Raw genomic sequence first — 26,415 nt, forward strand, 5'->3', positions numbered from 1 at the left:
TGTGAAGATAATGGTATTTCATGTGAAGCTGGAAAACATTAAATGTTTTTCCATATTAGCCCACAATTAATGTGTAATTTTGGAGCCATGATGTAGCAGACGTTATCTACTACTGTTCTCTCACAGTAATTACAGATGTTGGAAATGCTGTTTTTGCTAAAAGCAGTTCCAGTAATTTGTGTTCCACTGTTTGGATCAACATTACCAAGTATTCATATTATTATAAAAACAATTTCATTTTAAAATGTAAAAATTTTGCCGGTACAACTTGGAAATTTTACAGTTGACTTCTGTTTTCCTCAATGGAAAATGATACTGTGAGACCGATGGTGATGTTTTTGTTATTTAACAATTTCATACTCTAATCAGAAAGGTCAATAAAAATAGAGTTTTGCAAGGTAAGGCAGGCAAAATGTTAAGGGATTTTTTTTTTAAAGAGCAAAAGCTTTTTTAACAAAAGCTGAAAGTTGAGTTGTAATAAGTAGTCCTTTGCTTGTTATTTGGACAAGACTGGAAATGGAAAAATCAGTAATATATAAATCAATTTTTCTAACATATCTTTTAAATTATGAACTTTACAAATTATCTTAATAGAATTGTTAAAATTAACTTTCTCTCTGTGCTCCCAGACACTATCTCTAGAAACCAACTTTTCTGATTACAATTTAGTTATTTGAAAGTACCTACCCATCATAGCTTTGCTAATTTAGTCTCTGCATGTGCCTGTACATTAGGCTTTCCTTTGTTAAGAGGAATTCTATGGGGCTAAATACTTTATAAGACTTACAATAATTGAGGAAAAAATATGGGATGCTGTGACAATACAGTGCAAAATTAATTTATAAAAAGCTTTTCTCCAGAATAACCCTAGGTGATATACTGAAAATTTAAAGGAATAACAAAACAGTTTATTACAGCTAAGTTCTGGGCAATATGGAGACTGAGGACAATAGACATTTCAGCTGGCTACAAAAAAAGGGGGAACCAGTTCTGGAAGAGGCATGGATTTTCACGCTTAAGGAGCTAAACAACTGAAGGCACATTTTCTCAAGGATTTCTACTGAAGAGAAGATATTAAATAAAGATTGACAGTACAATATGTTACGGTCCTAGGGCTGATCCAGCAAACCCTTAGCTTACTTGCTTTTCATCACACACTCAATTCATTGCTCTACAAACATCTAGAATAAAGGCCTAGGATAAAATTATTAAAAGTTAAGGAAACTTTATGTTACATATTAAAGGATTTCCCACGTCTACAGATGGATCTACAACTGTTTACTGGCATAACAAATGTGTCTAAGGAAGTCTAAAACCTGTTGCCTCTGCTAAGCATACAGTTAAAAAACAAGAGTTTACATAGGACAGGTTCTGGACAAGGAAGAAATTTCCCATTTGCTAAGAATGAATGCATCTCTCTCTTTTCTGTAAGACTGTGACCGCATATTGCGTGCTCTCTGATCTACATTCAGAGCCCATTTGTGGTGACTCTGAGTTGTGCCTAGGCAAGCAGCTTGGCAGGTGGTATTGAGTAGGATGTTCCCCTCTGTGAACACAACTGACTGCCCTCTGATTACATAAAGTCTCTCTCTGACTGAGGCAAAAGGCTTAAAAAATGACCTTCTGAGTAAATCTCAGAAAACACAAGCAAAACACTGAGTGCTTTTTCATAAGTTAGTAGAGGTGCTAATCCTTTTATCTCTAAGTCAAATGTTTAGAAGATAATACGATACCAATGGTTACTGAGGAATCGATGATGATAACCTAAAGTTGAAGCGGGGAAAAACCCTGACTGGTTATAGATGTTTTAAGATGTTTCTTCTCCTTCATTGGCCTTTTGACTTCATAGGAAACATCAGCAGGATACAGCTCATGGGAGACACTATCCAGGATCTAAAGATGCAGATAAATGTAATGGAAGAATAGAATGGAGAAGCAGATAAAAAGGTTGCACAAAACTAGCTGGATAACCCAGGAGGAAAAAAAGCAAATGTGACCTTCTGGAAAAGATGGCCTAATGCAGTAAAAAAGTTTGAAGGAGGAGTCTTTCCTGGAGACCTTAGGAAAGGAAGAAAGCAAGCAATCAAGGAGAGAAGAAGAAAAAGAGAGGTCAGATGTTTTAGTGAAGTAAAAGAGATGATGACAGCCAGAGACCTGTTCTGAAGAGGGAATGAGACTGATACACAGAAGATGCAGGACAGAAAAAAAGATGCACAATTATCTTCAATAAGAAGGCAGAGCAGAAGGACACAATAGACATGTTCCAGCACCAGGGAAAGACAAGCCCGAACCTTTCATATAGGAACCCTTTAATAAGAGAAAGAGACACCAGAGCACATGGAGAGCACAGCAATTTAGGCTGCCTGCCAGAAAAAAAAAGATTGCAATGTGCAGGCCTGGGGCTGAAAAGGAGCATGAAGAGAGCAGGGAGAAATCTTCTGACTGCACTTTCTGCCAGGAAAACAATGGTATCAGATTCATGCTAGAACATACTGAAATAAAGCACTGAACTTCAGTGCAGGCACAGATGATTTTAATCCATAGAGAATAAAAATGGTAAAGGCACAAGATATTGAAAAAAAAAAAAAAAACAATTAACAAAAGCAGAGTTAAGCACTGTTTGTTTTAAGATTTATATATTCTTTGGAGATTTTTCTTGATGACTACATTCCGCTTAAATACTGAGGGGCTAAGAATGCCAAGACTACTAATACAAGCTTTCAGTCTCAGGGAAATCATATGCAATCTCTATGTGTAGTTTTAATTCACTGAAAGAGGAAAACTGGGAAAATCAGAAATATAGCAATGGAAAAGGAAATATGAGAGTGTACAGGTATGATTGCAAGAATATGGAAAAGGCCATACTGATAAGAATGATGGCCAGGTAGGCTTCTTTTAGCAAGCATGACTAGACAAACTATGAGCTACATAGGAAAGACAAAATAAAAATAGAAATAAAAATAGAAATAAAAATAGAAATAAAAATAAAAATAAAAATAAAAATAAAAATAAAAATGGTTGGATGTCATAACATGCTGGTGATGTGATAACATATCAGGAAATACAAAACCAGTGTGGGATAAAATGGAATATCCTAGGGTACCATGTCTTTTCAGAAAAGGGCAATTAAAGAAACTGGGAGTTGAACTAGAGATCAGTTGCTGATTGCCCTGATCAATTTGGATGCTGAGAAAGACCTTTCTAATTTTAGATAAATATTATAGGACACTGTTACTTATGAGAGAATTTAGCTGCTCAGAGTAGTTTGGATAGTAAATACGACTAATGGCCTTGTGTTCCAGTTGTGATAATTAGCATTCTTTTTCCAGTACCAACTAACTGAGAAGAAATAATGGTACTATAGTCTTGTTTTGATGAATAATTAAGACACTACAGAAAAGTTGATCATAACAAATAACAGTGGAACAAGTCATCATTAAATAGCAGGAAATTGTTTAATAAGCTGAAATTAACAGTTGAGAGTACAAATGGAAGTGTTTTGGAGTGTCTCTGAGCCAAAGGTGTAAAATCTACCTGAAGTAGAAGAAATGGTACATTTATAAGGCAGTACATTACATCTGAGGATCTAGAGATGTACCCACTAAAATATACCCAGGAAATGAGTAGAGACTAGTGGAGCTTGTTTCTTTTGTCCTAGTAAAAAAAGGCTGATTTTGGATAAGACACTGTCTGCAAATCAGGTAAATTATTAGGGATAGTGAAGAGCTTGTAAAGGTAAAGGACAATGATGCTACGTGCTTTTTTTTTTTTTTTTTTAGCAAATAAAACAAGCCAGCCATTCTTTATCCTTGAAGCCATCTGGCCAAAAAGAGTTCATATCTGTCACTCTCCAGATGGTGGCTGCCTCCACACACCTCCTGGGAACATCCCTAGCCAGGCACCAGCGTATTCCTGGACAGATTTTGGGGCGGCACTAACTGGCCAGAATCATTATTTCACCACAAATCACGCTAACTGTTCAATGCTATGGACAACTGTATGTCCATGCTCAGGCTGGTGTCTTGTCTCTCTGTCCCTGTTTAGTTTGCAAGTATAGACACAGCCTATCAGCACAAGAATAAATATGAATTAGAATACATGTAGTGTGGAGATAGGTGAGAATATAAAAGGAAATAGAAATAATAAGCTTCTGGGAGAAAGAGGGAACCCAACTGGTTTCAAGACGAGTTAGGTCTTTTTATAAAGATTTTTTTAAATGATGGCCACAATGGATGATACAGAATCAGTTCTGTTAATTTCAGTATCTATCTTCTCCTTCAGGCATCTGACAAAATTATCTTCACAAAATTTGAAAGTTCTATAATTTTGATAAACAGTGTAATGAATACTACTAAAAACTTCTAGATATGAAGTAGAGAGCCTTGAGCAGTACAAGGTAAAGCCTGAAGACTCTCAGTCTTGCTGTTTAAAACCTCCTGAGGGACCCCAGATACACTTCTGTAATACATACAAGATGTAATGATACTGCACAGAGCTTTTGTTCTTGCTTTGTATGGATTTGTACTAATTCATTGAGCCAATGGAGAGCCAAAGCTCTCAGTTATCTGAAAGGGCCATATAACAGCCTTTGCAATTTTATTCCTTCATAACTTTAAGAAGTTTTGCATCAGGCCAGCTAGTGGATGATGAGATATTAAACAAGACACTGCAGAGTGAAGGATTGTTCTGGTTAGGCCCATCTCCCCTCGCTTTTCACCCTGAGCCCTTATTTAAACAAACAAATAAACTACCCTTTTCTTTTAATTTAGAGGAAAGAATATGCAATTACACACTTTTAAGTACAGCCTCCATGTCTTTAATTAAAATCTTACATTCATGAAGTGAAGTCCTGTGGTTCATTTCATAGCTAAAGCTGAGCTACTTGGGGTTTAGGTGAACCTGAAAATTAATAAATTGGCATATTAACTGTAAACTACAGTGGATTTCCTGTTTCTTCCAGCTGATCCATCTGGAGTGATCCTTTGAAAGTTCAGCTAGAGCTCTCTCCAAGGGTTTTTTACAGAACAAAGTGACATGTAAAAGTTTATTAAGCATTTCTTTGATTAATGCCACTAGCCCCCATGGGAAGTCAGATGTGCAGTCAATATAATAGGCACATCCCCTCCTCACATGCTGAGGATAACTCTGGCTGCCACATCACTTGGTGGAAATGAGCCATTTATATTCATGAAGATGGCAACGCTCCTCTGAACTTTTAATCTAACAAAGCCTGAGCTTTATCAGTCCGCTTGTCCAACTTCTACTCACGTGCCAAGGTGAGCAAGCTGTGTGTAGGGAACATGGTAAATGCTGGTAAAGCGTTCATGGAATAAGGCAGCTCCTTCCTCCCACGTGACACTCCACTGTGTAATAAATCTGGGTTATTCCATGGAGAAGGGAGAACCACAGCAGGATGTATACTGTGAGCAAGTGCGCAGGAAAGCAGCATTACAGGAGTAGGCTTCAGAAGTTCTGCCTGACAAGGGTATTTCACCACTAAACAAAAGAGGTCCAGGGCAGAGTTCAGCACTGCAGGCCTGATCACTGCCTCACTGCTCTCTCATTTCCTCACCCTTCTAATTTTTCTCTGTTTTAAAGCCCTCTGCAAAGACACCAGTCAGAGAGAAGGTGAAAATAGAAGGGACCTGAGGAAAAGTCTGAGGGCATCTCCAGGAAACAATCAGTCACCTCGTTTTTGGTGTTTTGGAAATCGGACATCCTTTCCCTTTCTAGCACAAGATTCTGGAGAAAGACTTACCCTGCAGGCAGCCACGCCACCACAGATCTAGTGGAGTTGCCAAACCAGGGACACACATCAAACAGGCTGAGAGGTGGAGCTGAGCATAATGTCTCTTGGTTTTTCTCAGGAATGGAAACAGTTTTCTGGTGATCCCCTGATTTGGAAGATAGTCCCTGTGGCTATTTCCAGCAAAGAAGCAAATGCTACCACTTTCTTTACCTACAGGTTGTCACAAGAAGGCTTACTCCTCGTGATTTTCTTTCTGACAGATCTCTTTTGTGGATTTTTCCACAGAAAGGAGTTATCACAGTCATGGGTTCTGGCCGAAGTCTCAAAATCTCAGCTATGTGGAACTGCCCCAGGCTGAGGTTCTTAGCTTCAAATGAGAGCTCAGATTTTTGAATTAGGGAAGTGTGTAAAAATCCTTTCTGGAGTCAAAACGAGAAGTGAATGGATTTTAAGTGATTGGATGAGGAGTCCTGACTGAGGCTCTGTTCCACAGGAGAGTTAAAACAACATAAACATGAATAGACCCTTGGACTTGCTCTTCCAGTTAGAGCACGTGGAAATCTTTAAGGATTAATATTTCAGAAAAACAGATCAGTTTACGGTCATAAATAGGGAGAACACAATGAGGGCTAGTAAATAACTCTTCTTTCTCTTACTTGCCAGTATCAAAATTCAGGATTATTCCTCTCTGAACATTAGATCAATGCAATTAGTGTAATTCCTTGTCCTGCTTTGTTATAGCCATCCCAAAGATCTACATAGATTGAACATGTTTCCTTAAAGTGTGATTGCAGCACATGGAAAGACATTGTTTCATAGACACTGCACACAGCCTTTTGAGAACTTGCCATGCTGCACCTTTAATTCAATCAGGGAGTATTAAAGGGACCATTAAAGATGTTGGCCCTTTTTTTTTCAAGCAGTATGACCTCAGGCAGACACCTATAGGTTTAGCATAATGCCAAGATATTAAAAAAAGAATATGATTATATCATCAGTGACCATTATAGAAAAACCTAATGAACCTGTCAAACTTACCATTAGTTTTAGACACACAGAATAAAGCATGACATTGGAGTGAACCACAGACTGTATTATATCACCAGAAATTATATGGTCCTCATCTTATCTGAATCAATAAAAAATGCTATTTAGTCTCTATAAACTTTCAGACAGTCTTAATATACCTTATTGCTAAATATATAATTTCTGTTCTTTTGCTGAACACTTACATTCTCTATATCTAATATCAGTGAAACTGCAGTGAATAATTTCTAGATATGTAAGAAATGCGTTTTCTTCACATAAAAAAATCCAAACTTTCTACTCCATTTGTTGAAAACAATTTTTTAAAATATCAGAAAATATTCTGTGTTTCTATTCTGAGCAATACATAAACCATCCCTAGCGAATGCTATGAAAAGGAAATGATTTCTACATTTATAGAAAGTGTAAAGGCTGCCAGCCAGCATTTTGTGTACATCTCAAATTATTTATCCCACTGCAATCTTTTCTGACAACAAGGTAATTGCTTCAATAATACAAAAACTAGAAAATAGCTTTTGCCACACAAATCTTAGTAGTACGTAAAATAGAAAGCAGGGTGTAACTATTGAACAGGAAATCAAATTATGAGGAATATATTTCTTCATAGCACAGTTCTTTCAGTATTGAATTCAGAAGATCATTTCACTTATTCCTGCAGATACCTTTTTTTTATTCTTTGTCACCTGAAAAGTTCCATACATATTTTATGCTTATTAGTAATACTTATTGTTGGCGAACACCGTTTTGCATCACATCAGAAATGCTTCTTTTCTTTAGAAGTAAATAAAAAAGATCAAAAAGAGCTGCAAACATTAAAAATCTGACATCAAAAAGGATGAAAAATTCATACAAGCCGTGTCAGAGACAAAGTGTAGGGCAGGAGTGCCAGAACAATGCCTGCAATATGATCAGAGAAAGGAGGGGAGCTAATGAGTCGTCTGATATTAGGCATCTTACTAAGGCAGTTTGATCACTGAGAAAAATGTATCATTTTAACTCAGGCTGCTCCGTAAGGAAACTCCTTTTCTGTAACCCTATTAAATGAGCCACAAAAAAAAAATTTTTTTAGAAAGCTCTTTGATGTGCCTCCCTGTAACATAAAAGCCAGGACCTCTGCCTGCCCTTCAAGAGCAGATCAACACATTAGAAATGTAATGAGGAACATTAGGCCAAGGAAGAAATCGCAGGCTCTGCAACTGCAGGGGAATGTGAACTTACCTTTTTGCTGAGCAAGTGACTACACAAGAATGGTGGAGAAATGCCACTACTGTGTGCTTCACTGTCTGTGTTCAAGCCTTGTCTCCACAGCTTGTCTTAAGCAAATTTTCAATAATATTCAGGTAATAAAGCAAAAGGTACAACAGATTTCCTTAACTCATGTCTCAGTTTGATATGTGACAATTTTTTTGGATGCTCTTCACTCCCAGTGTGCTGACTGGTGATGCAAATTGGTGGTATGCTCAATGGCCGGTCATGGTAAATGTCTATGTACATTTACCCAACTTCCCAACCGCTGAAAGAAGCTGGACCTCTGCAAAGTGTTCAATGATACAAAAGTGCAAAGTAAAACATGCCTGTGGCAACACTGTTGGGCAGGTAAAGCATGCTGCAGCCCTAAACCTCCAGTGTGCACCCTGGCCATACCCCAGCAGCCCTGAAGGACACCCGCCCTGGTTGGAAGGCAGGGAGGGTCCTCTGCTCCAGATAATCAGGAGGTCAGGACTGCAGTGTCCTATGAATAGCACGGAGATAGAAACACGGACATAGGGCCAATGCTAACAACACAGGTAATCAGAGGGACAAACCTAGGTCTTAATGCCTTCTTTAGAAAAATGTGCATCCCAGGCCTAAAACAGTAAATGCTTCACAGCAGAGAGAAGGTGGCATGCCCCGAACACTGGTGCTTGTGACTTCAAGGACATAATAACATAGTCCTAAAAATTTCTTTTATGTAGCATTTCACTACAGCTCTGGGTGTCCCTTTTTACTTGGTACAACCCTGGAGCGGGACTGACTGAACACCCTAGCAAGATATTGCTCATCCTGAGCTGACAGAATGGCACTAAAAATCCAGGAAGAGAATGAATGCTCCATTTACTGCTGAAGTTAGGCTGATCAAGGGCTATGAGGCGGGGGGGGGCATTTACAAATATTAAAGTTTTTTTGAAAAAATCATAGACAAGAGATTCTGTCACAGTTTGCTGCGCCCATCATCAGTGATGAGATATTGATGTAGCATGACACAAATAAAGAAATACAACAATAATAATCTTTTCATCTTGTTCAGTTTTTCATGTTCCCCATAAGTGTCATACCTTCTTGTGAGTATTAAGGTAGAATAAAGGAAGTAAATGACAGTTTCAGATGGACTGTTTTTGATAAATACAAGCTGTTACAGTGGAGGTTTATTGTTTCAATTTTTCTTAATACAGAACCCACTGCTGCTCCCATCGATGTCAAAGCTACGAGTTTGTCTGTATCAGAGATTCTTGTTGCGTGGAAACATATTAAAGAAAGTCTAGGAAGACCACAGGGATTTGAGGTATGAACACAGAATATCATAATGAGAAGTCTTGTTGCTTTTGCCAGCGTTGCATTCTATTAACATGTGCAGTAGTGAAACTTCAATAGAAATTATGCTTGGTTTAGCATACATGCGACTAGCTGTAGAACAACGGTCACAGCTGTAGCACCAGAGCATCTTTTATTTATTTGTGCTTGAAAACTGTTCAACACCAGTTCTTCTAACATCTCTTTGACACTTCAAAAAGAGCTGAAAGAACTGCAAGTGACCCAGCATGCCGCTTTCACAGGCTGAGGAAGATGAGGTATTGACTGTTTCCAGCTCTAAGTGACCAGTTCAAACTTGTTATTTACTGAGAGCAATCAACAGAGAGAAAGGGAAGAGCCCCTGCGAGCCGTGTGCTCTCCTCCCACCGTGGCCACAGGACATCTGCTGGGCACATCATGGAAGGCCGGGTGTCAGGAGAGAAAGCAGCAGCTGCACAGCCCACAAATAAAGCTCTGCTTAGAGACAGCCTTTCCTTACCTGGGAAAGAGAACCGGCCCTGCCACGGTCCTTCTCGTACTTTTGGATCCAGTTGTAGCTTTAGATCCAGTTTACAATCCAAACCTCCAGGAGCAGATCAGATCTAGGACTAAACCTATCCTTTGGGGCCACCACAACCCATCCTGACCTTGTGGTTCAGGCTATGCCGATCCTCATGAAATAACTCAGCTAGACTCAATTTACTAATTTTGCGGGTGCAGGTTGTTTGACCTGCTTTAGTCTTTTAGAGAGTGTTGACTCTTTCCTGATTCTCTACAATAACAACGAAAAGAGGCTAAATGTACATCTGAGCTAGATACCAATCATAAGGATGTCTAAAGACAGCTTGTGATCTGCTAGCACATAGTGTCTCCCTGGCAGCATGTGCAGACAAGACCTGGGGCTTGGTGACCATCACTGGTGGCCTTAGGAAGAAAACATTGGTGCCTAGGCAGCACCACAGCCACCACACTCTCCAACACAGCCTCAGGCTGGACAGCCATGACCAGCACAGCACATTTACCCCACAGCTTAGACATAAACAGTTAACAATTTTTACCTGATTGCTGTAGCCTCTCAATACTTAGATACTCCTGTATTGCTATCCAGCACAGTCCAAGCAGGCTGTGACTATGGCATGTCCCCTCGGGTCTCTCATTTGTCCAGGTCTCTTTCCCATATACATCCCCATGCTGAACTCTGCAAACCCTCTGTCAGTTCTCTCTCATGGTACTTTATCTCCACTCCTTCCTTACGTTAAACGTGTTTTTACCCCTTTGCACATGGCTTGCTTCATATCTAACCATTTGACCTTTAGAACTGCTATATATAAAAAGAACAAAACTGTATCTGATAGAGTTGCTATCCACCTTGCAGATGCTATCCCTCTCTGCATTGAAGTGTTCCACTTGCTACTAACCTTTGTCTTCAATTTCCAGGCCAGTCTTTTATCCTCTGAAATAACTTACTCGCTGCACCCTGTCTTTTTCTCTTCAGAAAGGTGGCTGTTTTGTTACTCCTTCTCAGATATCTTGATGTCTTTTAAATTACACCTACTATTTTTACTCTTATCCTCATTCCACTGATCACATTGATTCTCAAAATGTTCTGTTAACTTCGTTTTACATATTTTAAAATGAAAAATAGATTTTCTTTCTAAAATTGAAAATTGTTTCCCTAGAAGCTTATTGTTTCATAACTTGAATGTATTTTGCATTTACCTGCTTGTCACATAAGACTTCCATTAGCTCTACAGATGCGTCCTAGCAATAGATGGTTGTTACAGGTAGGACAGTGGGTACTTTTTGTACCGGAGGTGGTCTCCCTGACTTGGAAAGTGTTTAGACCATTGGAGTTCAGCGTACTCTGACCCCAACAGTAACACTCACCTGTTCTATGTCTTTCAGGAACTTCCTAGAAATGAATTTGGAAATTGTGATTGATACAGCAGGGGTTATTAACATTGAACCTTATATAATAATTTCGCTCCTCACTGTGCTGTACACCAATTTTAGGATTCTAGCATGAAGATTACAGAGTAAATATTTCAAGCCAGAGACCTGCAGTTGACAGAACAAAAGATTGAAATATAAAAATAAAAATACCTCAGTGCTCCTTTCTACCTCGTCCCATGAGGGAATTAGAGGAGCCTTTTGAGGTATAACTTTATCTGGAGAGAGGAGGGTGCTTTTTTTCTCCCCCTCCCACCTTTTCCCTCTTCGTTCATTTAGCCAGAATTTCTCTGCCTGCTTTCTGACAGATAAATCTTTCAGTGAGTAGTTTGCTCTTTTCTGTCCTTATTCCCAGGAAGAATTATGATCAGGGCAGCCCTTACTCAATAAACAGAAGAGTAAATGCTGCTCTCCTGCATAATTCGGCAGGACAGAACACAATCCGAGGATGGTATTGCTAGATCTTTTCAGTTCCATTTTTGGGAAGGATTTCATCAAAAAGGAGATAATGACTTATAGGATCAGTACAGTGAGTGCATTACAGTATTCACTTAGGAACACTAAGTCCACACTATCAGTCCAATTTTGCTAACATACTGACAGTTTCTCTTTAAAGCATCCCCTCAGTGCAAAAAGAATCTGTATAGCAAGACACTGGGGCTAATCTCTCCCCCCCCCCCCCCAAAAAAACCCCCAAAGTACAGAGTAACTTTATGCTTGCTATATGATTCACTTTCTTCAGCTTCTGTTTTAATTTGAAGACTGATTCTGAACGTTTTTTCATATGTAGTACAGTGCAGAACATAGCCTGCAGTACTCCCTTAATTTACAAATAGCAAATACATAATGTACAGAAATCCAGTGACTTTGATAAAAAGATGAATGATTTATCTTTTTTTTTTAACAATTTCCTAATGTAGAATTATTGTGGACCACAAGTAAAATGTCGCCTTCAATTCAAGTTGAATGCAAAATAATCTGACTAGCCACTCTTGTTTTCGTGTCTCAATTTGTATTCTGCCTGTGGTCACCACAGCAATGACAACCACCTACATGGTCTTCACATTTCCTGGCCTTTTAGCAACAGCATTATAAAAGGGTGAGCTATTTTTTTAGCATTTGAGTGTTTGGGCTCTAATCAACAAAAGTGACAGAATATTTACTGCATATGGACAAGTTCACAGTGACACACTTTCACTCCGGTCCTGTTTGCACTTTGTACTAAGGAGTAATGAAAGGCAAAGTAACTTGTGCAATTTCACATTGTCATCCCTGAAAGGCAGTATTAACTGTTATGTCACATGAGCTTTATGCAAGGTTTGCTGTACTCATTTGCATCTTCCAAAGCACATATTATTCCTGACTTCAGTACAGGTTTGTCAGCTGTCCGCCCGACCTTACTAAATATATGCCTTACTAAATATATGCCACTCTGATAAAGTAGAAGTAGCTTGAAAACTTTGTCAGAATGGTAGAAAAATATAGTGCATGGTTCATACTTATTCTTTAGAATCCATAACCTGAAGGTTATAAAATCTATTTCAGCCCTAGGCAATATTTTCTTTGTCACTCACTACTGGTAGGGAAGGGAAAGCGAAAGAATTACTGGCTGGAAGAAAAGATATTTTTGTTTTCTTTTTTCTTTTCCAGAAAAATAAGGCTAATACTTAAGTATAGATCACAAAGCTCATGTCTTTTTTACTGGAATTCCTGCAAGGGATCAGAGCTTGACTAACCTAATCAAAAGATCAACTTGCAACAAAGAAATATAAAAGACAGAAAATTTTGAATGCTATTTTCAGAGAGGATTACTTGACATAATAACTTGTTTATATCACATTCTGTCTTTTCAAAGAGAACTATTCAAGTTTTTGCTGTTTCTTAGATGTACTTTATCAGTTTTTACAGCGGAACAGAAAATTATGTCTACATGGTACTGGCATTTTTTTTTTTTTAATTTAGTAAAGTATATCTTGAAGTAATTTAGAAAGAGCATATGGATGTTTCTACCAGAGGCTGGTAAAGCAAAACAGAAAAAAAAGGAACTGGTGTTTCACCAGCCTGAATATCAATTTATCAGACTTCACTTTTGGAATGAATGAATTTTCCCAAACACAAAATTAGCAACTGAATGATTTTATATATGAGTCAGTTTTGCCTACAAAGTTACTCATATGCTGATTCAAACCCCTCTCAAATTCTGAAGACTATAAGCAGGAGTTTATAGCAGAGCAGTACTACTGCTGTTTAAGTCCTTAACATATGGATCACACCCTAGATCTCTCATGAGGGCCTCAGGAGAGCCATACCCTTTGCAATGTCTGCATCATGAATAGCTAGTTGCAAGACTTTCTATTACCTACAATCAGAAACCTAGATAATTATTGATTTTTCATAAGAAGATATGACTAGACATTTGATGATAGTCCTCAAGGTTGAGTTACAATATCAGTTTTTATCCCATGTGTATGCAGGGCTATGTGTGAGAAGAGAGTACCTGAGGAAAGAGGTAGAGGATGCAAGCTACTCCAGAGGAGACTCCAGAACCTAGGAGTACTGAACAGTGTTTTCTTTCTTCTTTTCACTCAGCAATTGTTTTGGTGAGAGGGAAGGAACTGAGGTTGATTGACATTTTTGCAAGAACCTCTCACCTTGTTCTGAAGGACAGTCACACCAATGTCTTGAGACAATACACAAAGCACCTCTTCTCCTGTCCTAAGTGCTTGGTTCTACCATTGCAATAACAGTTGCATGACTTCCATGTACCCGTTCAAGGCACTGACAGGCTTTCTGATAATGATAATTAAAACAGTTTTTATGAAATCTGAATCATGGTGTGGTTTGGTTTTTTTTTCAGGGCTAGCAGCAGTTCTTCCAGCTCACTGCTTTTTCTCCCCTAGCACTTTCTGTACTCTGAGATCTCTTCGAGTTCTTTTTCAGTTATGTCAGTACTGTTGATGTTGCTAAATAGTCAGAGAGCCCAGGAAAGTTTGTCTGTTTTGCCCACTTTGATTCATCCTACCTAATTTAGGATCTTACTTGATATGGACAATTTGTAGCTTTAATTCTCTCTGGTCAACAGAAAGAGTATCCAGACAATAACTCTGACTTTACTGAAGTTAGAGAAAGGAGCCTGCAATTAGATCAGATTAATTTATACCAAAGTATGCACACCCTAGAAACCAACTTGGGAAAAAGACTAATATTATTTAAGATATCTTGTAACCTAAAACTTCAAGGAAGTGGTCTGTAAGTACTAGAGGTAGAAAAATTTTAGACAGAAAGAAATTTTTAATGTGATAATTTACTTTTAACGACTGCTTAACCCACAGTCAGGCCAACGCAGGTTGCACGTTCCTGCATCTCCTCTATTTGGTTGTTCAAATATCATTATTGCTTTCTCTCCAGCTCAAAGAGATGGGTTTCTAGGAATCAGATATCAAAACTTGTTATTCTTTAGCTAAATGAAAAACAACAGAAAGCCCAGCAAAAATTTAAAACCTCACAAACAATAATGCATTAAATTGACCAAATGCTTTTTTCCCCACCTTTTTCTTTCATTTTTCAAATATGGGCTACTCTTTCGTGATTTATGCTTCATGCTATATCAATATTCATATATTAATGAAAACCTACTCCAAGTATGGTAAGTCCCTTCTGAGCAGTATAAATTAAGGTTACAGAAAACAGCAAGACTTAAAAAAAAAAAACCAAATACATAGAAGTGTAAATAAACAAGCCCTCCATTTTACAAAATATGTCCAACACTTTTGAACATCAGCAGTATCTTCATTTCAGTTCAAATCAATGTAAGTTCCCCCACCATCAACGTCAGTCAACAATCATTGGAGTTCTCTTTTTTTATAGCCACTTTTTCTTTTAGTTCATTTGGCCATCAACAAATGGATGTATGCATTACAAAAGAAAGAGAAAAGCATATTTTGAGATCAAAGTCCAAACTCAACTGGCAAAACTTTAAGGGGAATTTTAAAAGCAGGGACCAAACACTTAAGGGCTTTGAACTACAGAAGAAACTGAAATAGAAGCATTGCCAAACTGCATTGCATGCTTTTGGTGCTTAATACAGTATATTCATTCCCCCAAGAATACCTTTTTGCTAAGGGGGAACACCTTTGCCATGTGGTGCAGCAGAACTGGTAAGGAACATACCATGGTTATTTTTGCAGACTTAATGTGCAAAATATGATTAGTACCCAAACTGATAATGCCATATAAGCAGTGGTGGAGAGCATTTCCAAACACATGCAAAATATCAAAAGGGCTGAGTTATGCTCCTAGCTTTTTCCACATTCACCAGGTTTTAATATCTGTATAGTCCTAACACCAATGTTTGGAAAATCAGGTTTTCACAACTTCTTTATACTAAACAAAAGCTCAGTGCAAAAGCTGCGGGCTATCTACTGTCTTGTACATTGCATTCACATGAGACATGGTGTGCCCCATGAATAAACAATGAGAGCTATTGAGCTACTTATAATTTTGCTCCTGGCTTTCTAGAACCAGGATTTCACTACTTCAGTTGCATTTTCACCCCTGCTACTGTCCACCTGTGTAACCTTGGGTGAGTCACTTTTCCTTTCTGACCATTTCTCCGTTGGATCCTCAGCAGACTTCGTTAACTGGCTGATAGGGTCTTAAGGACACACGCTGTCTCTCACTACCTGTTCATACAGTGCTTAATACTGTGTGGCTCTCATCACTGTAGTGTCAAGTTTGTAAAGATACATTGCAAGTAAAATGAAAGGAATCTGACTGCCCAAGAAATAATAAGCATTGCAGGTTCAATCCTAGTGTGTGAATAAATGGTGGTTGTTTTTTTTTTTTTCTTTCCAAAAAGATGTGACTAGATGTTACTTCAGATCCCAACAGGGTTGGTTAAGCATTCAGCTAACAAAAATACCTCAGTGAATCACACTTGTTTCAACAAGTGGTCACGACAGCTAGATCTGCTATCTGAGCTGTAATTAACCTAAGAATTAAAGCAACAGCATTTTAACATGAGATAATGCAGGCACACAAAAAAGATATTTACATGCATTTTACAATCGAAAGAGTAGACTTTGAGTTGACACTAACTGATACACCCTCGATCAAAGTTAACAGAGCAACTTTACACAAGTGAAGATATGACCTCAAATGTATATTTTTGCAGCCAGGCCTTTCTAGATTTTTCTTTTTTTTTCAGATGGCAGTCCTAGTGCAATTATAAAAGGTCAGCATTGTACTCATTGGTCTTATTTTCCTACGAACCCTTTAGTTTTTTTGGTTCACCATTTTCTGGGATGCATTCACAAGAATGCTGTATTGTCCATGACCTTTTTCTCAGAGGAAAAGTTATCCAGATACAATATGAATAACTTATTATGAAATAACCAACTTCACAGAAAAGGTCAAAATGTGGAATAAATGCAAGTAGGTCTCAGCACGAATAACTGTAAACTGAATATAGGTCTTTGAATGGCACATTAGTGACATCTCCCGTTAGGGAAAATAGGGCCCCATGAGAATTACCATACTTGTGTAGGTCAGCTAAATACATTAAACAGAGACAGTACTGCTTTTTTCCAGTCAAGCCCTGCAAACCCTGAGGAAAGAGACTAGTTAAATTCCTAGCTCAGCTCTATAAGCTCTTTGAGATTATGATAAACTCAGTGCAGATACCAGAAATACGGACTAAAACCCACCAAAGAGCATTTAGGGGGTTTATGTCTGAGAAGGAATGGCATAAACATACTATCAAATTTGCATTTACCAGAAACCTGTTTATATCCAAGAACTAAAACTGAATCCACTTCCTTCTTTTTCTTCAGATAAGATTTTTTTCAGATGAATGAAAGATTTCCTTTGGTGTTCTGTCATTTCCTGTTCATTATACTGATAAGAAATCTCGTGGCTCTGAGTTGCATAGAGACAGAAAGGGAATATTGCTCACAACATTTCTTAACTGATGTGGTCAGAGCTTTCCAGCGTGGTATTCTGGTGACCTACCAGAGGATGAGCTCTCCTTGAATTCTCTGAAATACTTTTGACTCCCTGCCAACGTTCATCCTCTGCTCTTCCATCTTGTAGTTACATCTTCTTGTGCCAGTACACAGCAATTCAACGTGCTTCAGGTAATACCATGATCTTCTGAGTCTCGCCATTTTGGAGAAGTAAGCATTGCTTAGCTCTGAGGTTAGGCTGCAAATCCCATGTGTTTAAAAGGGCCTGATGATCCGACAAAAGGTAGAAATGGCAAAAAGACTCTTCGCAGGGTAACAAGTATGAGCATCTGGAAGCATGAGCTTCCTAGATACCTATATTAATCCTTCATTTGGTCGCTTGTTGGTTGTTCCTTAGGTTGGTTACTGGAAGGACATGGAGCAGGAAGAAGCAGCAGAAAAGGTCAAAACTGAGGGAAATGAGTCATCCATCCTCCTGACAGGATTGGAAGGAAACACATTATATCACCTAACGGTGAGGGCGTACAATGCTGCAGGGTATGGACCACCTAGCACTGCTGTGCGTGCAGCAACAAAGAAGTCCCGTAAGTGATCTCAGTACCTTTGCTTAAAGGAAGAAGTCAGGGAGCAATGTCTGCCCTCTCGGGTTTTCCTTTGATAAGAGTGTATAATAATCAGGAATCATGTGTAGTTTTGATTCATGGCTTTGCTTTGATATTTAGACATGAATTCATATGACTTTGCATTCATAACAAAGGTTATCTTCCTAGAAAACAAGGCATTTTTGACAAAGGGAGAGAAAAGAGTTCAAGTTCATAAGCTCTGTAGAGCCTATGGGGTGGGCTGAGTAAATACACCACAATCTAATGACAATTCTGGTGCAAAAAAAACCTTTAAAAATTCCAGCTAGAGTTGGGAGCCCGCTACACAACCAGTTGTAAATGTAATGAAAGATTGAAATATTTTTCTTTTGATTTTAAAGAAACTACCTATAAAATATTTTTATGTACATGTTATTTTTTGTCCTCAGCTCCCAGCCAAGCACCAAGCAATATTATGTGGATACAGGACGGCTCTCATGTGTCTCTTGGGTGGGAGCCAGTCAGACCTCTAGCTAATGAATCTGATGTGATGGGTTACAAGGTCAGTGCTTCCCATTCCTCGCTCACCTTTCTCTCTTCCAAATGACTACTCCTCTTCCTTGTTGGCTTTTTTCCCTTTCTTCTTTTTCTCTGTTAGTAAAGTATGCTATACAGACTGTCTGCAATCAGTTATCACCATGAAAAGCAATAAATAAAATTGAAAAGAGTGAAATGTCCCAACGTTTTGTGTTGTGATTTTCAACTACTGATTATAAACTGAGTAAGCTCTGAGGGGATCAGTTCATCATATCTGACTCAGAAGTGGCTATTAATAAGACCAGTCTGCAATGAAATTCCTACTAACACTTCAATTTAACTGTGTTTGCGGTAGGATTTAGAGAAATGCAGAAGAATGAAGCATCTTAAAATGACATTAAAATTAATATTTTTATGGAGCGGAAACACAAATATTTCTATTTGTTTTGTGATCGTGTTGGTGATGTTCAACAACCAGTGATGGTAATATCTGGCATTTGAAGTTTTGAAGTTTTAAAGAGTAAAATCCAGATTAACTCTTACATAACAAATCATCAAAAGCAGTGGAATTTATTGTGATCTTTTAAATCAAAGCAGAATGATTTCAGTGTTTTTACGGGGGGGCGGGGGGGTTGAAGCATATATACAATCATTTCTATAGACTACAATCTGATATTCCCTCTAATACATCAGGAAATATCACCAAGAAAGGGTAAAATGGTTCTAATAAACCAGAAACTGCTCTAACCTTTATCAGAATAGTTCAGATTCTGAAAAAGTTGAGTTGACTACTTTGGTTTTTTACACCTCTCTGACCTTTTTAATTTTGTCTGGGAACAGAAATTCTGACGCAGAAGTACCAAAAAGACAGTTATGTACTCACTTGCTTTCCTTCCACACACCATAAGCTTATACTGAGTTTCACAGGAGATGAAGGGACAGATCTGAGCTATTCTCGGTTGAGTTAGCCAGCTAAGGTAAACACAATAAGGACATTATTTAGGGCATTTTTCTTTACATTTGAAGTTGGGTGCTTGAGCCAAAAATGTGAATATTTGCATGAATTTGGGGATAAGAATTTTAATCAAATGGAACCTAAAATGCATTTTGAAGAAATTTTGGAGAAAAAAATTTGTAACACCTAATGCTGGAGAGGGAAAATGCTATATCTTCACTCCGGATCATAATCAATGTCCTTTCACATGCATTAATTGCTAATATACTTTGCTATTAATGTTTGAAGCCATTGGGTGGAGGGGAGAGTAAAAGCAGATGACTGTTCAAATGTAATGTCAAGAAATCCTTAATGAAAGCATGAAACAGTTAACATTTCAGTAACTGCATTATCTACACAAAATGTCTGGTATATAAGTTGAATGAATACTATGACCACTATCTACTTTATTGACCACAGGTATTATTTAGGCAAGAAGGCCAGAGCAACAGTCAAGTTATAGAAACACAGAAAACCTCTGCAGTGGTACTTCTTCCTGATGTTGGTGTCTACATCATTGAGGTGTGTGCAGTCAGTGAAGGAGGGGATGGGACTGCGAGTCCCCAGATCAGAGTTCCATCTTTTTCAGGTAAGGTTACACTTATATTTGGAATAGTGGTGGTTATACCAATGCTCATTGACTCCATTATTCTCTACCTGAAAAAATTTCTCACAATTGTCTAGCTATTAGATAAAATCATTAATCAGAGACTTCGGTTCTATGCTGAAACAAAGGTATCCAGTGACATTTGAGGTGCTCAAGAGTATCATCTGAGGCATCCATGTGGAGCTGAAGAACAAAGCAGAGGATTTACAGGAAACCTCTCCTTTTCTAGGATGACATCTGAAAACCTAGTTGAGGTGTAGATGTCTACGCATGCACTAGGTGTCTCAAATAGCATTATAGTCAGCTGGGTTGTAATCCATACAGACTGACAGTGGAGCCTAGACAGCAATTCAGCTGATCTTCTGAATTTAAATATTCAGACATAGGCATATAAGGACATCTGAGACGTCCTCAGGTATCCCAAACATTTGCACAGACCTGGCAGATATGGTGTGGGACTTACTTAGAGGATATGCACATCATTCTGGACCACCAGCCAGAGGTGTACTGTCCAACACAGCTAAAATGGCATGCATTTAGGCAGCTGAACCCTGTGTGTGTGCCTGCTTTAGAATAAGCTGAATTTCTCTGTAGGTTCCATTGACTCCCTTGAGTAGATATTACTTTATTAAATTATTAACATATTACAGTATTAATGTATTATTGTGAAGTAAATTATGATGTCTAGCTTCTATTTCCTCAGTTACTGGGATATGTTGAAAGATTTTAAGGTATCAGTATTACACAGGTAAGAAAGGGATGGAAGGATTAGTGGCAAGGTCAGAAAATAACAGTGTCTTTTGCCTAAACACAACGAGGCATCTTAACTCCAACTTTCTGCTAACACTTCAAAATTCTACTAAACATTGGCTTTTTAGTCCTTAAGGAGTACTATCCAAAAGGTGTGAGTATGAAACTTCAATCTAGACCTAAAATTTCAGCTCTAGTCTAGTCACAAACTACAGTGCTATTATCAGAATGCAGAAGACACCATGGAATATTTGCTTCATGTATCTTTTGACCCATAACTCTAGGCCACAAAGTCTTTCATTCTCTCTAACCTGATATTTTTTATTAGACTATGCACAACAGATCAGTTCCACTTAGGACAACTGTGTTCCAAAGAAACCCAGTCTGGTTCCCTTCCCATCCTATGACCTGTTGCCAGCACCAGCCCATAGCACATTGCCCCTTAGCATGGCTTTTTAAGGGACTACAGTGATCTAAAAGCATCACTGGGCTACTGGACAAAAGACCACTTTTTCGTCCAGACAGCCATCAAGATCAAGGGCTAGCTTTCATTCCTTGTACCAGGAAGAACACTGCGATTATGACTCAGGGCATCTTCTGCATCCCAATACTTGAGGATTGAGGTATAAAACCACATACCCTTTTGGAATTTCCTAATCATTTGCAGACTGAATATGAGAATTCAGCATGTTAGTTGCTGTAGATATCATCATAAAACCCCCAATTTCCTTATGTCTGCATAAGGAGCCTATTTTGTGAAAACAGTTCTCATAAGGTAATCCATTGCCTAAAAGTTAAGCTTTTGCTGAGTGTAATAGAATACAAGTTTGGGGCAAAATCTAGTACCTAAATGTACTGAGAACCTTTTGCATGATTTGTTCCTTAATTACTTTGTTTTTCATTTCAGGAGGAAAAGTAACAAGCGCTCAATCCACCTTACATGTGTTGTCTACTTCCTCGTCCTCTGTAACATTGCTTTTGGCACTGATGGTTCCTTCAACCTCATGGTGAAGACTGCAGACTTTGTTGTTGTTGTTATATGTTTGCTTTAGCTTGATGACACCAAGGGATGGAGTTTTATGTCCGTGGAGAAACTGGAAACCCAAGCTAATGCTTAAAGACCCATAGAAATGCCTGTGGTGCACTTAGAGGAGTGTTGGAGACATGGTCAATAATTCATCAGGTTTTTTTCTCTTCTTTACTTGTAAAAGTCCTCTGGGGAGGGGACTGTTCTTGGCCCCAAAATATGCAGATTGTATGTAATAAGCTTTTGTAAGCAAAGGTAATTTCTGTCGAACGTACTTTGCTTTTTTAAAATGTTCGATTTTGGTGACCCCAGTCATGTATCATTAGGTGTTTATACAGTGGTGTCTAGTACAGTACATCTGTTTCATTTGGAAAAAAATCCTTTTTTAAATATAGAACAAAGTTTGATACAGCTTTGTCATTTCTTGCATCCCCTATGGCTGGCTGTTCCTACTGACAAGAGAGAAAAATATAGTTTAGATACACAGCCCACTGCAAAAGTACAGAGAATTTGTTCTGAAAATGTATGAATATATATTTAATTAACAAAAAGAATTGTCAATAAAATACTAGACAGCACACAGAAAGTGGCAAAATGGAGCAGAAAACCCATTTATTTTATTGCAAGGTAAACGGAAAATAAACACAAACTTAAAGGGAAGCAAGTTTGGTTTTTATCAAATACCACATGATTTAATGTCAAATGAATCAAATGTTTATTTTCAATAGCAAATAAAAAATCAATTCCTAATGCATATGACAACAAAATCTCCACTGGACATTTAAACATGTTATACATTAGGCTGCTAAGTGGACAAATAAAGCAATGCAAGGAGATAAACATACTTTTTCCAATCACTTCTCAGTTGTAACTTTTTTTTCCTCTGGGTCCATTTTTTAGTAAGATTCTGTGCTTTGTATATTTGGTAATCAAGTTGAAGTATATATGAAAGCATATTATGGAGACAATATTAACATTTTTTGGAATGTAATCATTTACATATATACAGACTGCAGTAGGATATACTTTGCAGAATGCTGTATTTGAAAAAAAAATACTTGTATAAGTAAGTGCTACTGAGCATCATTCCGGTTATTTAGCTAATTGGCTCTATTTGTATAGCTCACTAGAAATTATTCTTGTAGGGACTGTGTTCTATCAGTTTTAATGCCCACTTTCTGCTGTACCAATTTTTCACTCAATAGACAGTTTGGACAATTTTTCTACAGTGGAAGGCCTTTCCACATGTTGGCATCTGAATCAAGATGATCCCCACGGTATATGGTGTGCGTGTTTGTACAATTATGGTGTGCACAGTATTATGAGGGAGGGTGTTTTACTACCATATGTCTAGGGATTGCACCTAGCATGTACATTCCCTTGCCTGGGAAAAATGAAGTCAAAAGAGTTTAGCGGGCAAGTCCTAATAGAGTAGCTGTTCTAGCTGTCCATTCCTCTAAAAGTTTTCATGCAAATCTATTTTGGTTTATGGGTTCTAGGTCTAAAATGCTATTATTTCACCAGTTTACTGGCAAAATACTACCTGGCATTTAGCTAGTACTCTCTAACTGTGCCCTTTCTTCACAGCTTTAAAATAGAAGCCAAGAAAGCACAACACAAATCAAGTGCTTGGAAGGTAAAAAGCTGACTGATGACTAAGTTATTTTTTCTCTTGAATATTTTACCAGTAGAATTTTTCAGAGATGGTTCAACTCAATTCTTTATGACCCACTAATATTTTAAATAATTTTCTAAAAAATAGGTTTTAAATTTACTTAGTCACCATGTTGCTGGGAAAACAAAGGCAGGATATCTAGCCGAGCATAAACTGTAGATACAGACAGAAGGAGACCTATATCTCTACGTCTGGAAAAGCCTTCAGGATCAAAGAAAGGAAGGTGGAATGAACCTTGCTGATAGAGCAAACTCACAGAAAATAACTACCTGCTGTCATTTGTAATACAGCAGCATTGCTACTGTGCAGAGAACTTGCATTAGCAAACCATCATTTTTCAAAAGGTTAAAATAAACAAGAATAAAGTGATGAACCAAAAAGCAAAATGGCTATTTTATAAATTAGTTAAGCATAATTTCCTCTATTTTTTATACAGTTGCTTGCCAATGCAGTTTATTTCAGAGTATTCAAAAAGGCTACAGTCACTGCTGGTGGCGTGTTGGTTAAACAACTTTCTGAATACAATAAATGGCTATGCTTTATAAGAAAAATGAAAGTCTGATAAGGAGATAGAGCTGCTTCTAGATATATCTTGATCTCTAGTATCAAGATACAGATAGAAATACTGAACATACCATCAGGTAATGTTGTTGTATTGCAGGGACAAAAAGGGGTATGTTTTATATTCAACATGAACAGAATATGTATTTTGCATCTTAAATATATTAATAAACATGTTTTAAATGTTTAAGTACCTATGTATTACCTATTTGTTACTTTGTAGAAGAAGATGTTTCCTTATCATGACATACTATTTTTTAGTTGCAAAGGAAAGCTCTGTCTTTTTTCATGTAAAAGATTGTAATAGTGCAGTCCAGCGTCACTGAGGAGACTGTATTTTTGTATAATGCCACAAGATCTGTTAGGAAAAAAATAGAGAACAACTTTGTTTTGCAGACCAAAAGAAAGAAACTGTCACAGCCCATATCAAAATGTTAGATATATTGTATACAATCTGTATATATGCTATATATAATGGTATATACGATGTGGAAGACACAGTAATATAATAGTTCCTGTGTACTGTTCTTGTAACATTAGACCTTTTTAATAAATAATTCTCTTTTTATTGACTTTTATCTTATCTCCTGTCAGCTCCTGAATTATATTCATACGGGACAGGGTGACACAAACAGTTTGGATTCCAGCAGCAGCAACCTTTTAATTACATGACTTTCAAGAAGAAAATGATGAATCTGCAACAGTGAATGTGGACAATGCAGCCGTTAAAAATCAAATAATTTTTGGCATCATTCTAATTTCACATACGTGTTGGTTTCCCTGGGTAGATACTACTTTTATAATTAAATAACTGAAAGGTGCAAGAAGGCTGAAACTCTCAATATGAAACTATACCTAACAAAAATTTCAAAATAAGTCTGCAAATTAGATTCAGAGATAAAAGCTCTCTGCATTTAAAAAAAAAAAAAAATCATGAAAAGAAGTGCTTTATAAGGAAACCACCAAGGGCAATCCTCTATATACTGAAGTATTATATAGATTCTGGGACCTCTCTGGCATGTATAACATTCTTTCAAGTGTCACTGACACCCCATGGCTGTGCGGGCACAAAAGCACAGCATGGCTATTTCATGATCAATTGAAAAGTTTAGTTGCTTTGTCTTATATTTGAAATACTTTGTGTGATAAATTGTAACAAAAAAGCTTTCAAAAATACACATACCCTTTTGGAGGAAAAAAGGTAATAATGGATGACCCAATTATAGCAAATATTTTTCTTTTTTGATAGTTTTATTTGAGTTTTTAATAATGCCCCATCACTTCTTTATGAAATGCATATCTATAGGGGTAAATGACTTTGCAACACAGTACGAAGTCAAAAAGCCCATTTAGGAAATAAAAATAGATTGCCACAGTCACCATTTCAACTGAGACTTCAATTACAAAATGGGTAGGGCTTAAATAGCATATTATATCAGGACTTCCATTAAATTAGTTATGAATGTCACAGAAAACTGTAATGACCTGGTTTTGCTGACATGGAGAACTGTGCATATTGAAAATCCATATCCTATCAGAACTTCTACCAAACTGCAACCCACTCTTGCCCTTTTACGGCCATCATCCCAGTTCCTCTGAAGACGAAAGACATTTTCCTTCTTAATTACTTCCTATGCTTTTGAGTAAAACAATGTCAGGGATAAAAGAAAATGAACAGCATTTTATTACAATAGGTTAGTTGGCTTTAGGCTATTACAAACAGCCTCCCTAAGCATGCCGATGCACAGGCTGCTTCCAAAAATACAGGTCCCGAGTTTGCTCTAAGACTTTTGTCTTAATTCCAGTAAAGATAGACCTGAGCAGTGACTTTGCCTTTATTGTAGTACATCTTTTTAATACTTTAAACAAGATAATGATAGTCTATATATATTAAAGACTCACAAGCCTAGAAGAAAAATCTATGGAAAACTGTACACAACAATTTCAACATTCACAGTATTTATTAGAGGGGTCAGCTGCTTAAGCAAACTGGCACAGATGTTTAGACGTGCAGATATTCTTCCTTCCTGTGCTCCTTTTCTGCTGCCAGATTATTAACTAAGCAGCCCAGCTTGTATAAGAAACCTACCTAGTCATCAAACTGATAAAGAAATCTGTGATGCCTCTTGGTTCATGTTTTACTATGATGAAATAGGTATGTCTGGCTAGAGAAAAATACCCTCCTTTTGGCTGGGGTTTTTTTTTTTCCCACTTTTAAGCTCAAAATCATCAATTCTAAAAAAAATAGAGAATAAAAACATCAGAGTCTTCCTGAAAGATACAGTTATCAAGATGAATAACAAAGTCAGGCACTATATGTGTTAATCACAAATAAATGTATTCAGCATATTTTGATTTTCATACAGAAAATAAGAGGGGAAAATGCCTCAACTTACTTTCAGTAACAGAAAACATGTGAATAAA

General features: G+C 37.5%; 1 protein-coding gene across 3 annotated transcripts in view; it reads left to right on the forward strand.

The window, feature by feature from the left end:
* CNTN5 (contactin 5) overlaps positions 1-24,569 on the forward strand; it is a 680,093-nt gene extending 655,524 nt beyond the window's left edge. For all 3 annotated transcript variants that reach the window (XM_052812642.1, XM_052812644.1, XM_052812643.1), the window contains 5 exons: positions 9,229-9,338; positions 17,657-17,843; positions 18,290-18,402; positions 19,792-19,960; positions 21,636-24,569. In XM_052812642.1, coding sequence (XP_052668602.1) covers positions 9,229-9,338; positions 17,657-17,843; positions 18,290-18,402; positions 19,792-19,960; positions 21,636-21,739 — 683 coding nt within the window. In that variant the 3' untranslated portion in view covers positions 21,740-24,569. The remainder of the gene's footprint in view (positions 1-9,228; positions 9,339-17,656; positions 17,844-18,289; positions 18,403-19,791; positions 19,961-21,635) is intronic.
* The last annotated feature ends 1,846 nt before the right edge of the window (positions 24,570-26,415 follow it).

The sequence above is a fragment of the Harpia harpyja genome, chromosome 17, assembly GCF_026419915.1.
Source record: "Harpia harpyja isolate bHarHar1 chromosome 17, bHarHar1 primary haplotype, whole genome shotgun sequence".
NCBI lineage: Eukaryota > Metazoa > Chordata > Aves > Accipitriformes > Accipitridae > Harpia > Harpia harpyja.